Source organism: Rhamphochromis longiceps, linkage group LG14 (assembly GCF_057381845.1).
Source record: "Rhamphochromis longiceps isolate RC_006_pf linkage group LG14, R_longiceps_female_GT1.1, whole genome shotgun sequence".
Classification (NCBI taxonomy): domain Eukaryota; kingdom Metazoa; phylum Chordata; class Actinopteri; order Cichliformes; family Cichlidae; genus Rhamphochromis; species Rhamphochromis longiceps.
Genome location: NC_140570.1, coordinates 19,009,187 through 19,024,328, shown reverse-complemented (window position 1 = coordinate 19,024,328; position 15,142 = coordinate 19,009,187). Strand labels below are relative to the sequence as shown.

The 15,142-nt window shown below is 38.9% G+C and overlaps 1 protein-coding gene across 1 annotated transcript; it reads right to left on the bottom strand.

The window, feature by feature from the left end:
* Window positions 1–232: 232 nt before the first annotated feature.
* LOC146653924 (von Willebrand factor A domain-containing protein 5A-like) lies at window positions 233–14,641 on the bottom strand. The gene is made up of 19 exons (XM_085380683.1): window positions 14,563–14,641; window positions 10,913–10,960; window positions 10,551–10,753; window positions 10,230–10,455; window positions 8,447–8,631; window positions 8,249–8,363; window positions 7,983–8,122; window positions 7,801–7,889; window positions 7,571–7,715; window positions 6,730–6,809; window positions 6,531–6,645; window positions 6,236–6,394; window positions 6,062–6,165; window positions 5,002–5,222; window positions 3,927–3,941; window positions 3,003–3,143; window positions 2,558–2,703; window positions 1,074–1,197; window positions 233–968 (listed from the first exon to the last, which is right to left on the bottom strand). The coding sequence occupies exons 1-19, from the start codon at window positions 14,639–14,641 to the stop codon at window positions 889–891; spliced, it is 2,415 nt and encodes an 804-aa protein (XP_085236809.1). The 3' UTR covers window positions 233–888.
* Between the last annotated feature and the right edge of the window lie 501 nt (window positions 14,642–15,142).

The following is a 15,142-nucleotide window of genomic DNA, read 5'->3' as shown; positions in this document are numbered from 1 at the left end:
ATGTTTTGTGTTTGTTACATGTCTTTTTTATTGTAAAGCTTTAATGTGACTTGTCCTGTTAATAAAGAATGAAGGAATAAGCCGCATGGTAGTTCTTCAGTTATCAGTGTAATTTGATACTGTACTCCTGTATACCATTATTCATTTTCTTGAACTGAAGCTATAGATCTTTACTCAGAAGGACTGAGTTAAACCAAAGAACAAATTCTTAATCTTCCAAGCACCAATTTTAATTTTTAATTTTCAGTTCAAGGCACAAATGGAAATACAAATAAAATAGTTTGATTAAGTTCAAAAAGCATTTAGAACAATTGCAACAAAATAAAAATGAAACATGAACAATAAATATAACAGCGGAGACATCATTCAGTACAATTTAATTCAGTTTTGTTTATATAGCTCCAAATCACAACAGTAGTTGCCTCGTGCTGCCCTCACACCACGTAACAATGTGAAGCTTGACAGCCAGCAAACACAACAGAAGAGATCTCCACAAGGCTTGCTTTTCTTGACTTTGAAGAGCTTTTTAAACCCTTTCCTTTCTTAAGGCTTCTCCTCGTTTTTCTAACTGAAATGTACAGAAAATTAAACATAAATTGCTTGCTAATATACACATCTTAATCACAAAGACGAACGTTTCCCAAGGCACAAGCGTGTAGGGCACATTAAGCGTGTACATTAGTGTGCACATTAGTGTGCTTTCTCTCTTATTTCTGAGTGGAGGGAGCAGGACAAAAGACACGCTATGGAAGAGAGCCAGAGATTAATAATAACTAATGATTAAATGCAGAATGATGTATAAACACACAGTCAGTGAAAAACGTGAATGAAGAAGACACAACACTGAATCAAAAGGCATTTGGCATAACTAGCTCTTTGAGAAAACTCTCAGAGTCCCAGAGCTTCTTTCTTCACGCTGGAACCCAACAGGATATTTCCAGCGTCCACACACTCTGACTCACATGGTGCTAAGAACACAAAACACAAGGATTAAAGAATGAATTTGCAAGAATAGCTCACTTTAACTTTGTGTCATGGATATGCAGCATTTTCTGTTATTATCGTGTTACTACCATTCTGAGCACGGAGCCATGAGGCAGCCTTCATAGCCAGAAGCTCCCACTCGTCCTTTGCATCCATCTTGAAAGCATGAAGCCAGATCAGAGCCAGAACGGTGGCCCACACTTCATTGTTGCCCTAATTCCCCAATAAAAGACAAATAAAACAGGGAGCACAAACACACACACACACACACACACACCGAGCCTGAGAGCAATTGACTTTATTCAGTACAATAAACAAGCCATGCACACTTATTTTGTGTGTTTTGCCAGAGGCTTCTCTCTCCTGCAGTGTTATTGCTGTTATCCTGGGGTATTTCTGAAGGTATTTGATAGAGCATCATCTCCTGCAATACTCTGTTTAGACCAGATGTGTCTAATTTTACATCGTAGGCCACGTTCAGCCCACTTTGATCTTAAGTGGGTCGGACCACTGAAACTAAAGTTGTTACATATTTAACCGTTTTTCTACATAATGAAGAAAAACCTGCTGTAACATAGAAGGAAACCTGTCAGTACGACTCTTTGAACTTAAATTATAGTAAATAAATGTGTAAAATTCTCTAGACTGTCCAGTTTTTGTTAGTCACAAAAAAACCAAACAAATTTCTATAGATGAAAGTGAAAAATTAACTTCTCGGTCATTTAATTGTTTATTGCTTAATTACTTTGTGTAGTATGAATGACCATAAGGGAGATTTTAAATCAGAAGGAAAAGATGCAAAACTTATGAAAAGGTTTAAAAGTCCAAAATTGATGCTTGTGCTTGTTAGTGGTGAGCAGCAGTTTAAACAGGTTCAGAAATATAAATGGCTTCCAGTGTCATATTCAGGTCTGTGAGACTAATTTAGACACACAGACACTGAGCCATGGCTCTGGAGGAAATCCACACATTTCTGCATCTCTGTCATTTGAAGGCATTTTGTATATAGTTTATTTTAGGTAATATTCTACACTGAACTGTAATTTTAGTCTTTTTCAAGGAAGCAATTTTTCATTCAGTGACCCCTGTGGTACTTGGAATGAGAAGCCTGGGTCCCTTCAATTACAACCAACCCTGCCCCCATGAAACCCAGGGCTTTCCGGCTCTTATATGAACACCAGGCAATACATGGCACAGAGAACGGGCAACAACAGAAAGTAAGTGGAGTTAAAACAGCAACAGGCAGCCAGTTACATGTGAATGTAGGTACACTAAGACAAATTAATGCTTCTACACACATAATCTCAACAAACTACCTTTACATAAAAGGGTTCTGATCTTAGTTTTTACAATTGTGATAACATAACTAATGTAACATAAGGCAAATACCTTCACGGACACCTCTTATGAGGGAAATACTTTTTGCCAGTTTTTACTACAGCTGACTTCATTTTCATCTTTTGGGTTATGTTATGTTTAATATTTGTAATTTCTTTCTATATTTTGTACCATAAAATTTGATTAACATGCATATCATCACTTTTTGTAATGACTGAAACTGACAAAAACCCACCTTTTCAGGCTTTGACTTTTTCACCTCCTTGCTGGTCTTTCCCAGTGCAGTAGCCAGAGCTGGATCAAGCAGCCAGCAGCCAGACGCCTCCTGGAGGGAGACTAACTGTAGCAAAGGGTCTCTGGATAGGTGCTCATGCACAGCAGCTGGGAAAAAAAAAAGTACAAAGATGAAATAATAACTGAACATCAAGTGTCCAGTCATGGCCTTTCTATCTAATTAAAAAAATAAATATTATACAGTAAATTTACAGTAAGGCACTTTTTGCTCCTTTTTTTGTGGTACCAAACTGCACTCACTTCTTCCCATGTAAAGTTTTGCAGTGCAGTGTTATGGTAAGATGAGTCTGATGTGGCAACAACAATGAAGAATTTATTGGGTGCCCTGATATTCTGTAAAAGATGGAAACTAAAAGATTTATGTGTCTACTTTTAACCAACATTACCTTCGTAAACAAACATATGTGAAGCAGCATAATGCTTGGCAGGCATCTTATGAGAGTTCCAAAAGACAGGTAGTTTCTTCTTCATGTGAGGAAATAGCCCTTTTTTGCTGTGAGACTTTGTTGGTTCATAGCAATGAGCTGCTGAGAGATTAGAGAGACCGCAACTCAGTAAAGCTCAAGTCATTATTATAAAAAACACACACACACTACAGTCCAATTGGGTGATCTGGTAATTCATTACTTTCATATGACTAACACTGAGATTAAGTTCATTCCTTCCTGATAAATAGAAATCCACATCCATCCAGTGCAGTGATGGTCATCTAAACAAAGTAAAGCTGCTCCAATTCCACTGGCTGTGGAAGCCCTGACTAAACAAATGTGCAACAAATGCAATGGCATCTCTCTTAAATGTAGGACAATGAAAACTCTTCAACTGCTATATGTCAGGAACTGGTTCATATGTTTTTTGTTGCTTTAGACAGCAGCCTACCCAAATAGCAAGCAGGTCTGGCCCAGATCTGGTATCAAGCCGGCACTTCTGACTGACTGGTGTCATGGCAGCTATAAAAGAATTAGTCCATTCTCTGAACAGAGTTTCGTCATGTTACTTTTGCGCTATTATGTTCCGGCACATGTTGTTATTACATGGCTTGATTAAAGTACACATAAGGCTGACATAAGGCACAGGACCACCAGTGTGCCTGCAACTGACCTTGTTCTGGCCCATGTGTGGGCCATCTCTGGCAAACCAGATCTGGACCACCAAAGGGCCGTCATTCTTTGCGGTATGTGGGCCATGTGTAAGCACATTGTGTGGGCCAGATCCAGGCCATACCAATTTTGCTAAATGGGTATGCTTATAATTACAAAACACAAAATATTAAAAAAACAAAACAAACAAAAGAAAACATTTTTCCTTACCTAATCCCTTGAATGCTGAGAACGCAAAAAAAGAAGAAAAAAGAAAGAAAGGTGAAAACACGTTAGTAAAAAGAATTTTCAAACCTTTTGGCTGTTGTGCTTCATACATGACTCACCACAAACAATTGGCTGTATTGATCTCCAATCAGCTTGCTAGCTACTGCATTCCAGAAACACTGTCCAAGGTGTAGCCCAACCCATTTCAGTTAGTATGTTTAATTATTTTATTTTAAAAAATATTATTTTTTAAGACCATTGTTGGTTTTAGTCTAGTTTAAACCAAACCAGTCCACTGGATTTAGCTACATTTTGGACAGTGTTTTTTGGAATACAGTAGCTAGCGAGCCAACCAGAATTTTTGCATCCAAGACTGTGATTGGTTGGTTTTTGAGCGTGCAGGAAGCAGAGGTGTTGAAAGCATGATCGTCACACTGAGAGCAGGACGGTAGATGTCTATGAGCACACAGACCAGATTTCTGAGCAGGAGAAAATGCCAACAACTGAGCGAGAGGGGCTGTTATTGTGTGTGTATATAGATATTAGCAAACACTGAAATACATTTAGCAGCAATGAATTTTGTTCGCTCAAATTAAGCTTTTCTTCATTCAAAATAATTTTCTCCTGAAAATGCAACATTTGTACTTACAAAAATAATATACATGCACTCAGAACAGAGGCACAAAAATAATGCCATAGATTTTATAACTAAAATAACATAACATAACTCCTACATAACTCATACACACCAAAAGTTGCTGGCTGACAATATTATAACGATTTGCAGAATCCTCTGGGTCAAAACTACTGTAAGATGACGTAAAGACTCCATCAACACTTAAAAGTATTAGGGAACAAATTTATTGGGTAACCAATGCTTTTTTTACATGCATCCCTCTCTCTCATACTGCTGTCTGATCAGTACCTACATTATTTTTACCATCTTGTTGCTAATCATTCTTTTCATTTGGGTCTGACCTTCTCTTAAACCAAACATTTTACTGGTTTTATTCATGCTCAACCATCTTTGCTTCAGAGCTGTGGCTGACTTTTAGCTTTGCTTTTGGCAAAAACTCACAGGGTGTCGGAACATTTCTGCACACAAGAGGTCCTTGAATCACTTCGCTGTTGTCTTTGTTGACAGCAATGAAGGCAGTGAAAGAACTGCTCACTCCTGTTTGGACACTGAGATGCACCACCTTCTCCTTCACACCTCCAACTTGCTGTCCTCTGTGCTCTCTCTCCTCCATCTCCATGGAGCGAATCAGAGTTCGAGCACCCAACCTGTGGACTGTTAATCTGCAGATAAGAAGGAACACACCAAGAGATGGGTGACTTAAGTGTTTCTTTGTTTTTTTTACCATTGTATTTTTTAAAGGTTATATAGAGTTGGAGTCAAACTCCCCAAAAATCACATCAGATACCATGATTGAAAACAAATGCTCATACCTAGAAGTAATCAAAATCCAAATGACACATGAGCACTTTCTTCAGGTTTTAAACCTGCTGATAGCGCTGATATTAGAGTTTGGATTGTTACAATATTTGTGATTAAGACTAAAAGAATTTATAATTAATATCTCAATGAGCAAATTCCACTGATTCATTCTCACTGATAGTGAGAAAGAAGTGTCTCCTCCTGTGTGAGTGGTTAGTAATTACAGCAAACAAGAGAATGTTATCTTTTTTACTTTATTTAAAAGGTTTGTGGATAAGCTCAGCATGCGGAGTAGAAGTTATGAAGAGACTCAGAAGTACCACTGCAGGACTTGGTTGTGCATTAGCAACAAAAAGTTTAATTTGAGCCTGAGAGGGTTAATATCCTATTGCATTCAATCACTTCTGAGTAAAAAGAAGTCATAAAATATGTATGTGGGGTAATCAGGTTGTTAGTTTTTAACTGTTGCAAATCGGCAACGCCTGCCTTGAGAGGGTTAATTACTCATGTCGACTCTTAGTCACCAAGATTATGCAATAAGAAGTAAATGTCAGTGGTTGACCTATTTAAATACTTTATTTCAGATGTGAACACAACATATTTCAGTCCATATTCATTATAATCTACTGCTATTTTCAACCCAATATATCTAAAGTCATGAACCAATGAAAAGTACTGAGTTTCTTAAACTCTGTTTTACCCAGTGTCCTCTGCAGGTCTGAGACTGAAGTGCAGCTGGTTCTCAGAGGGATGACCTGCCAGGCTGTACTTCACCGTCACACAGCCCTCTGCTGCCTCTGAACTCTGACACAGAATCACAGGGTCAGAAGTCATGAAATAGTTAAACAACAACATGAGAGGCTGCTGCTCCTACCTGTCCACTGAGCTGGGAATAAATCAGTGACCTCTGACCCTGGAAAAGTGCTGTGATTGGTGGAGAGAGGACAGTGACAGACACTTCCTTTGGTAAATCCCATGTGACTGAGATGTCGACCACAGTCGGCTGCAGAGCAAATCGCAGCGACTGCATCACCTGAAAAATAATGAAAAACTCTCCAAATATATACAAACAGTTGGAACAGACATTTTACTCATTGCAGGTCTGATCACAAATATGTATCTGCTGCTGCAATGTTTAACTTGACTTTTAATTGTGTTTAATGTCTTACTTTTGCCTGCATCCTGTCAGTCCCTGTGATGAACTGAGCGTGACCTCCTCCTTCTTTGGCCATCCCATTGATGAGAGCAGAGCTGGCCCCTTCCCCAATCCCAAAAGAGAAACACCTGCAATACAACAATTTTCTACATAGAGGACATGTTGGACATTTTGGGAATTGTGTAGACGTACTTGTGTTTTTGTGGTTTCACCTGTGAGAATCTGAGTTCTTCTTCACCAGATCTATCACTTCTTTGGTGTTCCTCACCTCTCCATCAGTAAAGACAAACAGCTAGAGAGGAGAGTTGGCACATAAGGACATAACATCAGACCCAGAAACACACAGCTTGTTCTGAGAGCTGAGTTAGGATTCAGAAACACAAATGTTTTTATGGTAGTGTGCAAAGAACAATGTACAGTTAGTATGAACTCCAAACTAAAGAACAAAGCTGTTACATGAACAACGATTATATTCACAGGGTTAAAATATGTGATATATTAAAAGTTAGATTGTACACTAATGCCAATGCTGAGAAACATTTGTAGAGCGTGTGTGGTCCAAGTTTTGTCCAATGTTTTTATGAAACTGAATCTGCTCTATGTAGATACATCCCTATAAAGCATCTTCATGGTGATATAAAAAAAGCTAAAATATCCTAAATCATTATATTTTAAGATGAAGTTGTTCTAAGGCTAAAGCAAGGCAAGCAGAAAGTAAAATTAAGTTCAAAGGAAATTTCCAGGAGATTAATGCAAAGCAGTTTGTGTGTGTGTGTGTGTGTGTGTGTGTGTGTGTGTGTGTGTGTGTGTGTGTGTGCGCATATGGGTTCTTACTATCTTGGTGGGGACCAAAGTCTGAAATTTACTGTACTGGTGGGGACCAAAATCCAGGTCCCCACGTTGTTGGAGGCATTTTTCACACTTAAATTGTGGTTTTAGTGTTTTAGGGTTACAATTGGTTTATGGTTAATGGTTAAGTTTAGGGAAAGCATTATGTTATTGGGATGTCCCCACGAGGACAGCAAACCAGAAGAGCATGTGAGTGTGTGTTACCTGTCGAGGCTGATTGGGAATGCAGGGCTGGTTGTAAATATGTTTTAGGGGCTCCAGGATCTCTGTTTCTCCAAGATTAGCTTCCATCTGCTCAACTGTATTTAGAGCCTCCTCCATGGTCTGCTGGCTGTACTCCACACTCTTACTGCCATCACACAGACACCAATACAAACATGCATGTATTTCATGTCAAGGACAAAAGGACCTTTGTTGGGCTGGGAGAGACTCACGGGAAGATGTGTTCATATCTGGACCCAAAACTGTAAATGTTGAAACAGCAGCCCTTTGGTAAGCTCTTCAACAGGAGCAGCAGAGTATCCTTAAGGGAACATGGATAAGATGGTGAAGCCACTGTGTGAGAGGAACAACATGAAACTTTTTATGAGTTTATGACTAAATATATTATGAATACCTTGGCACTGCGGATGCGAGTATTACTCATACTTCCAGATCGATCCATTAAGAACACAAACTCTCCACATGAAGACATCGCAGACTGGGGGAACTCAGGGTACAGACTCACCATCACCACTGGATCACCCATCAGAGAGCCTGAAAAATAAAAAATGGGAGAAATTGTTTTTTGTTTATGCCAACAAATTGAACTTCCAAGCAGCAGTAGATAAGCAATTTTTTTTTTACATTTTCAAACCAACTACTCCTATCATTTCCACTCACCCGGCTCAGCAGAGGCCTGTCCTGCCTCCACCACAGCAGTGGGCTGGTGAGCATCTTTGTAATAAATCAGCAGTTCAACATCTCTGTCAAACTTGTGTCCTGCAGCCAGCTTAACCTGCACACCACAAACACATTCATATTTAATTCTCAGTTATAAGTAACAACCACACACAGCAGAAACAGCAGCACTCTACCTACTGTGGCCTGGGTTTGATCAGTGTTGAGGTCCTGGAGAGGGTCCAGGGAACAGTTGGACTCTACTTTAGAGATTGGACGAGGAGAGGACACTCGGGCAGAGAAAGACAGACTGTAGGGCACTAACCCCACACTCGAAAGACCCCCTATGAGCAAGTTCCTTGGCAACAATGAGAGGGAAAAGCTCCCTATTTACAGGAAGAAACGTCCAGCAGAACCAGGTTGAGGGAGGGCCAGCCATTTGCCAAGACCGGTTGAGGGTGAGAGGAGGAAAACAGGACAAAGACATGCCATGGAAGAGAACTTGAATTAAATGCAGAGGTATGTGTAAACGTATAGTGAGTGAAAAAACACTCAGTGAAGAAATACACTTAATGCTTCATTGGAACCTTGACCTATTGCAGTGTAACTAAGGGAAGTTTCTGGGCCACCTGATCCAGTCCTAATTAGGGGAAGGCTGTCCTGTAATTAGTTAAGACTGCTGGGTCTAGAGGTGGCTTTTAAAGTAACAGTTGAACTACTGCCAGTCTGAAGACCTGTGGTACATAGCCGCTTAATAGAAATAGGTTGATCATATTTAAGAATGAAATATTAACTATTGGCAGAGTTTCTTTGAACAGTCTTGTAGGAATGGGGTCTATGAGACATGTTGATCATTTGGAGGAAGTAATGAAGTAATTACTGAAGTTAACTCAGAAAGATCAATTGAAGAAAAAGATTAAATAAATACCACTGGTACTGAAAGTAACTCTACACATTGTTAAGTCAGTGAGATGATTATGAGTATGTTTTTCCTCTAGTAGTTAAAATTGTATTTGTGAAGACATTCATGAATTCATTACTATTTAACGTTAAAGGAATGGTTGGCTCAGCAGAGCTCTGACTTTTTGTCAGCTTGACTACAGTGCTAAGATAAGATACAATAAGATAACCTTTATTAGTCCAACCTGTGGGAAATTTGTTTTGTTACAGCAGAAAGTGGACAGTGCAAAGTTACATAGTAAAAATTAGAAAAACACTGGAAAAGGATAAGAATAAGATACTGTACACAATTGTAGACAATGTAATAGAATAAAATGAATAATATGCTGCAGAGAAACCTAGGGTTGCTCTTATTTCCTTCAATCAGTGATGAATAGTAACCTTCTAGCTTTACTGAAGGCTTTTTTATAAAGCAAAAAACTATTTTTAAGCTAAATGATGATCTTCTAAATTAGTGAGACACTGTTTCTAGCTTACTTTATCTGCTTTAAGGTGCACATTTGCGAGTTATACCAGGGAGTCAAGTACTTCTGATTTGAGGTGTTCTCTTTCAGAGGAGCCACAGTAACCCCTGTGTTTAAATTGTGGCTAGAAATGACACAAAGAGCAAAGAAACTGCAGTTATAGTAATGGTGGAAGGGCAATCAAATAATTTTGTATGTTTGAAAGACAGAATAAATGCAGAATGAGAAAGAAAGAATGACATAGCCTAACACAGCACAGATACTCCGTAACCCCAAAGTCCATCCCCTAATCATGTTATAGATTCTGGACTTGAAAATAAAGTGTTGAGAAAGACAGTTGCTTTCAATGTTTATGTTTCCATGTTACGCTTAATTCTTTTCAAGTTTATCTTTTATGTCTACATAACAAATTCAAAAATATTTTATTTATGGAGGAAGAGAGACGGAGAGAGAGAAAGAGGTTGGAAATTCCTCCACCACCATAGTTGCAGTTATGAAACCTTTTTCTATGCAGAGGTGCGAGTTTGAGGCTTTCTGTTAGTGTCAACGTTTTTTCCTACCCCGAGGTTGGTATCGAGGGTTGAGCACAGCAGGCAGACAGAACCTCAGACCATCATCATCAGCCTGCACAGCCAGCTCAGTCACATACTCCAACCTGATGGAGGCGCGCTCTCCTGGAGGCAGACTGCCCACACTCAGAGAGAATATATCTGGACTCTGATCACTCTCCTCCAATAGGAAGGCCTGCTGACCAGAGCTCAGAGCATCATCATACTCCTCACGAGCCTGAAGGACAGGTGACACATGTCAGTGACATTCACTGTGTTTATAAGTAAGATTAAAAATAACAATAATCAGGTTATATTTACTGTCCAGCTCACCTTCTGTTTCTCCTTCACCTCAGCTACAATCTGTGTCTGTCCGATCTTAGCACTGAAATGACAGACAGCAGCGTCTCCAGGCAGAGGGAAGACAAAAACAGCCTCTAATGGTTTGTCCTCCTTATTCTTATAGTTCAGAATGGAGACCACTGTAGCCACATGGTCCCTCACCTCCAGCTCCACCTCAATGCTCTTCAGAGGAACTAACAGACAAGCATAATTCCAGCAGTCACACTTCATAGTAGCATTTATTTTTTAAAGTCAAAATTAGATTGTTCTCCTGCCGAGTAATCTGTCCATGTAACTCTACTAATTTTTGATAATAAAGAGAAAATTCATTTTAATGTTTATCAGATTTTTACCTGGTTTGTTCTGGGCAGTTAGCAGACCACATGATGTCATCATTGTACCTGTATAAGAGACAAACACCACAGACAGAATCTCGCAATGAAACATTTAAGTTTACATAGTATATATAGTATATTTCATTTATCAGCTTTTTCTGGAGTCTGTCTCTTCTGCACAGAATCAAAGCAAACTTTCACATCAACAAACAGAAAAAGGTTTTTCTACCAGCTCAGAAAATGGTTTGTTTGAGAGAAATGAGTCACGAGGTTCATTGATTAGATTAGATTAGATTAGATTAGATTAGATAAAAATTAATAAACCCTCCGGTGGGTTCCGCCGGGAAATTCAGTGTTCCCGGTACTCATTAGTCTGTTCAGATCTGAGGATATCTGAGGATAAGTGTCACAGCAAAACAAACTAGCAACTCTCTGATTCTGTACTTCAGTGGTCCCAACCTTTTTTGCGTCACAGACCAGTTTAATGTCAGACAATATTTTTACAGACCGGCCTTTAAGGTGTCGCGGATAAATACAACAAAATAAAATGATACGACCAAGACAAAAACTGTGATATTTTGTAAATATTTGTAAATATAATAATAAACGCGACTTCACTGTATAATTGTGTAGCTGTTTATCTGTCTTTGTTTCAGTGTAATCTATCAGAATAGGAAAAAAAGCAATGTGACTTGCAGGGTAAATTATTTATTTTATTTTATGCAGGTTAAATGTCACATCTGTTCTGCGAAGCTTCCTTACACAAACAAAAGCGCTACTTGGCAGAGAGAAACATTCCAAGATCAGAGGATCCTTTAACGTACTGGGGGAATAGGAAGACATCTTATTCGAACCTTTTCCACCTGGCTTTACAGTTTTTGTGTACCCCAGCTTCATCTGTGCCCTGTGAGCGTGTGTTTTCCAAAGCTGGGGAAATGGTGTCAAAAAAAAAAAAAGATATAAAATGATTCCATGGAAAGTACAATACCTTACAGTGTATACAAGAATGACTAGGTCATTGAATCAGTGTCTGTTGTGAGTCTCAAGTAAGTTGCCTGCAATGATATTTAAGGTCCAGCAGGTGTCAGTATGGAGCAAAACAGCAACACTGTGTCGACACAGTATCAATACAGTTTGGGGAATGTGCTGAAACGCTTCACGAGGCCTCATCTACCCATCACTAATGTATATGTATACCACTCCCCCCCCAACAGGGCAAGTATGTGCTAGGCTTTGGCCCACATCAGTCTAAAATTGTATGTAACCATGAATAACGTGTTGCCATGTCCACCAGGAGAGACTGGACAGTATAGATGTAAAACAAATATGCCAGCAGTTCATTTCAGCTAAAGAGAGGAGCAGGCATGTGTTTGGCTCCTTCACATAGTGGACACTGAGTTGTTGTGTGGGGCACCAGTAGTCCATGTCTATTGCTGTAACAGTAGTTTATGTTCAGAATTTAAAAAAAAATCCCAGCTCACTGATTTGATGGGGGCAATAGTGCCTAAAATGTTGCTTAATTTTGCTGAGAGATCTTTTACTTTATGGAAATCTTAGATGAGTAGTTTTATGGACAAAAACCACCAGGTCATTCAGTGTTCCCTTAGTGCTCATGTATAAGAGATGTTGGTGTACTATAACTGAAGTAATGTTGTTAAGTCCTTAAAGTCATATTCTTTTATTGTCATGACTGTATTTGAAGCTATTTTTTTATTTTTGTATGATATCTGATTTATATGGAATATGGCTGAAGTAAACTAAAGTCTAAAATACTTAGTAATTTGTTTAATAGTAATTTAACATATATAATTCACATATAAAACTATGAATTGTAATTTTAAATGGTTTAAAAGCATGTAGAATAGCATATGTAGGCAAGTATATTTCTCTTTCTTTTTCAAGAAGCAAAGACAAGAAGGAAAAAAAACAAGAAGAAACAGGGCAGAGTTCACCCCAATCATCCGTCCCCACCAATGCCAAAACCGAAATCTCCGCCCTTGATACCACCAGACCTGAAATTAAAACACTTTCCAGACGCTAATTAAAAGAGCAAGCTTAACAAAACAATATGGCTAAAGTCAGGCTACTTGTGGCGTGAGAGGTGCCATCCATTACTCACCCTTGACGTCGTCACTGCAACGTCAATGGTGCTTTATACTTGTATCCCTGTGTTTAGATTTTAAAAAATTCCTGCCACGGCGGAGATGCTCGAAACCGCAACGCCTGTTTTGCGGTTAGGCGTGGTCAAGGAAAACGGAGATTTAGTTATTTATGTCAAATTTGTGCGCCGTTTTTGACGTCACGCTGTGCGCCACGTTTTTTTTTTTACATGAGATGAAGTTCTACTTCCCCACATGCGGATAATAGTGTTGCTTTTAATCTTACTACCTGCAGTTTTTACACGCTTACATATACACACGCAGTTACACACACTGTCCCTCTATTTAGAAAGACAAAGGAGTCAGGGTGAACTTTCGTAGTGGCTTCTATATTCAACACAGATGCTCTCAAAACCCAAATCCCCACGTCGGTTTTGAATACATTTCTTTTTTTAAATGAAACTCGTGTATGCTGTATCAATCAATCAATCTTTATTTATAAAGCACTTTTCATATAAAAAATGTAGCACAAAGTGCTTTACATAGTTAAAAGCAGCCCACCCCACCCTCCAACTCACTCCCCACGCTCTGTATGCATTTTGTTCATTCCTAAGTTGTGAGTCTACACCAGCCAAAATACTGTCTTCAGTTATTAACATCTGAAATAGTGAAGGCACTTAAAAAGTAACAAAAAATTAGCTGGTTTTTCCAGAAAACCTCCAAAGCTTTTCAGAAGTACTTAACAAACCCGTTTCCGCTTTCCCTCCCAGGCTTCTAGACTTCTGATTCGCCAACATTTCTACACAGTTAGGATTTGGCATGTTCTTGGCAGCGTTTGACTTCGTTCTTTGGGTTTACATGTGGACGGAGTTGATTTTAGCTAGAGTTCTCTTTTTGGGGAGAATTAACTTATCTCTTTTGAAACAAAATATCCCTCTGCATTTGAATTGAAAGTGTATTATGTTCAGCTGATGCTGAATACAAATGTAATTGAAATAGAATTACCTAAAGTAAATGAAACATTAAGTAAATATATGTTTAAATATGTGACTGAATGTTCAAATGTGGTGGAATTAGCTGTTTTCACATTAACTGAAAAGAAGAAAATGCTTTGAAGTGGTTTTCAAGTTTAACTTATAAACTCCGTAAAATGACATACACTAAAGATCAAGCGTTTTAGAAAACCCCAACTTTGTTTTATTTTATTTTTTTATTGAAAATTCTGCAGTTTGTCTCATTGCACTCTGAAATAAAAGCATAGTACAAATAAGCAATTGGAGTTTAAAAAGAAATCATGGAATCAATTTATAATAATTTATATAAACTTTTGACTGTTCAAAGTAGCCATCTTTGGCAGATATAACAGCTGAACACACCCATGGCCTTCTTTCTACAATAGAAATCAAAGGTTCTTCAGAAAGTTCTTCCCATATCTGTTGCAGAAGTTACCATAAATGTGTGGCATTGTATGTACGTTTGCTTTCACTCTTCTGTCCAGTTCATCTCAAAACAACCCAATGTGGTTTAAGTTTGGAGGCTGTGCTGGCCACTCCATGTTTTCAAGCTTACCATCTTGTTCTGTTTTTCCTGAGGTAGTTCTGTCATACCTCGGGCTTGTGTTTTGGGTCTTGCTGTAGGATGAACCCATGACCAAATAGGTACATACCAGAGAATATTGGATGGGGCTGCAGTGTACTGCAGTAGCCAATTTGGGTCAGGGTGCCTCTCACTCTGTACAAGTCGCCAACCCTGGATCCAGCAATACAACCCCAGACATCACACTTCATCCTCCATATTTGACAGTTGACACCACACACTGTGGAACCATCCTTTCGCCTAGTCAACGGTGTACAAAGATCCTGCGTGATAAACTGAAGATTTCACATTTTGATTGACCAGTCCATAAAACCGTCTTCCTGTCTTCAGTAATCCACTGTTTTATGGCCCAGGCAAGCCCCTTTGTTTTATTCTGACGTCTTACCAGTGGTTTTCTTGCTGCAACTCGTCCTGTCAAACCTGCAACTTGAAGTCTTCTCTTCAGAGTTGAGACTGAAACTTAATATGCTTACTATGACCACTATTAAGCTGTGATCCTCTGAGCCGCTTATCATGGAAGCTTTCAACTCTCAGACACTTGTCCTCTGATTCA

Coding starts and splice junctions, on each gene's coding strand:
- LOC146653924 (XM_085380683.1), bottom strand. CDS start 14,641: ATGGGTTCATCCTACAGCAAGACCCAAAACACAAGCCCGAGGTATGAC. Junction 8,632..10,229: donor CCCTCGATACCAACCTCGGG/GTAGGAAAAAAC, acceptor TCCTGTAAATAG/GGAGCTTTTCCCTCTCATTG. Junction 1,198..2,557: donor AAAAGTCAAAGCCTGAAAAG/GTGGGTTTTTGT, acceptor TTGGGGAATTAG/GGCAACAATGAAGTGTGGGC.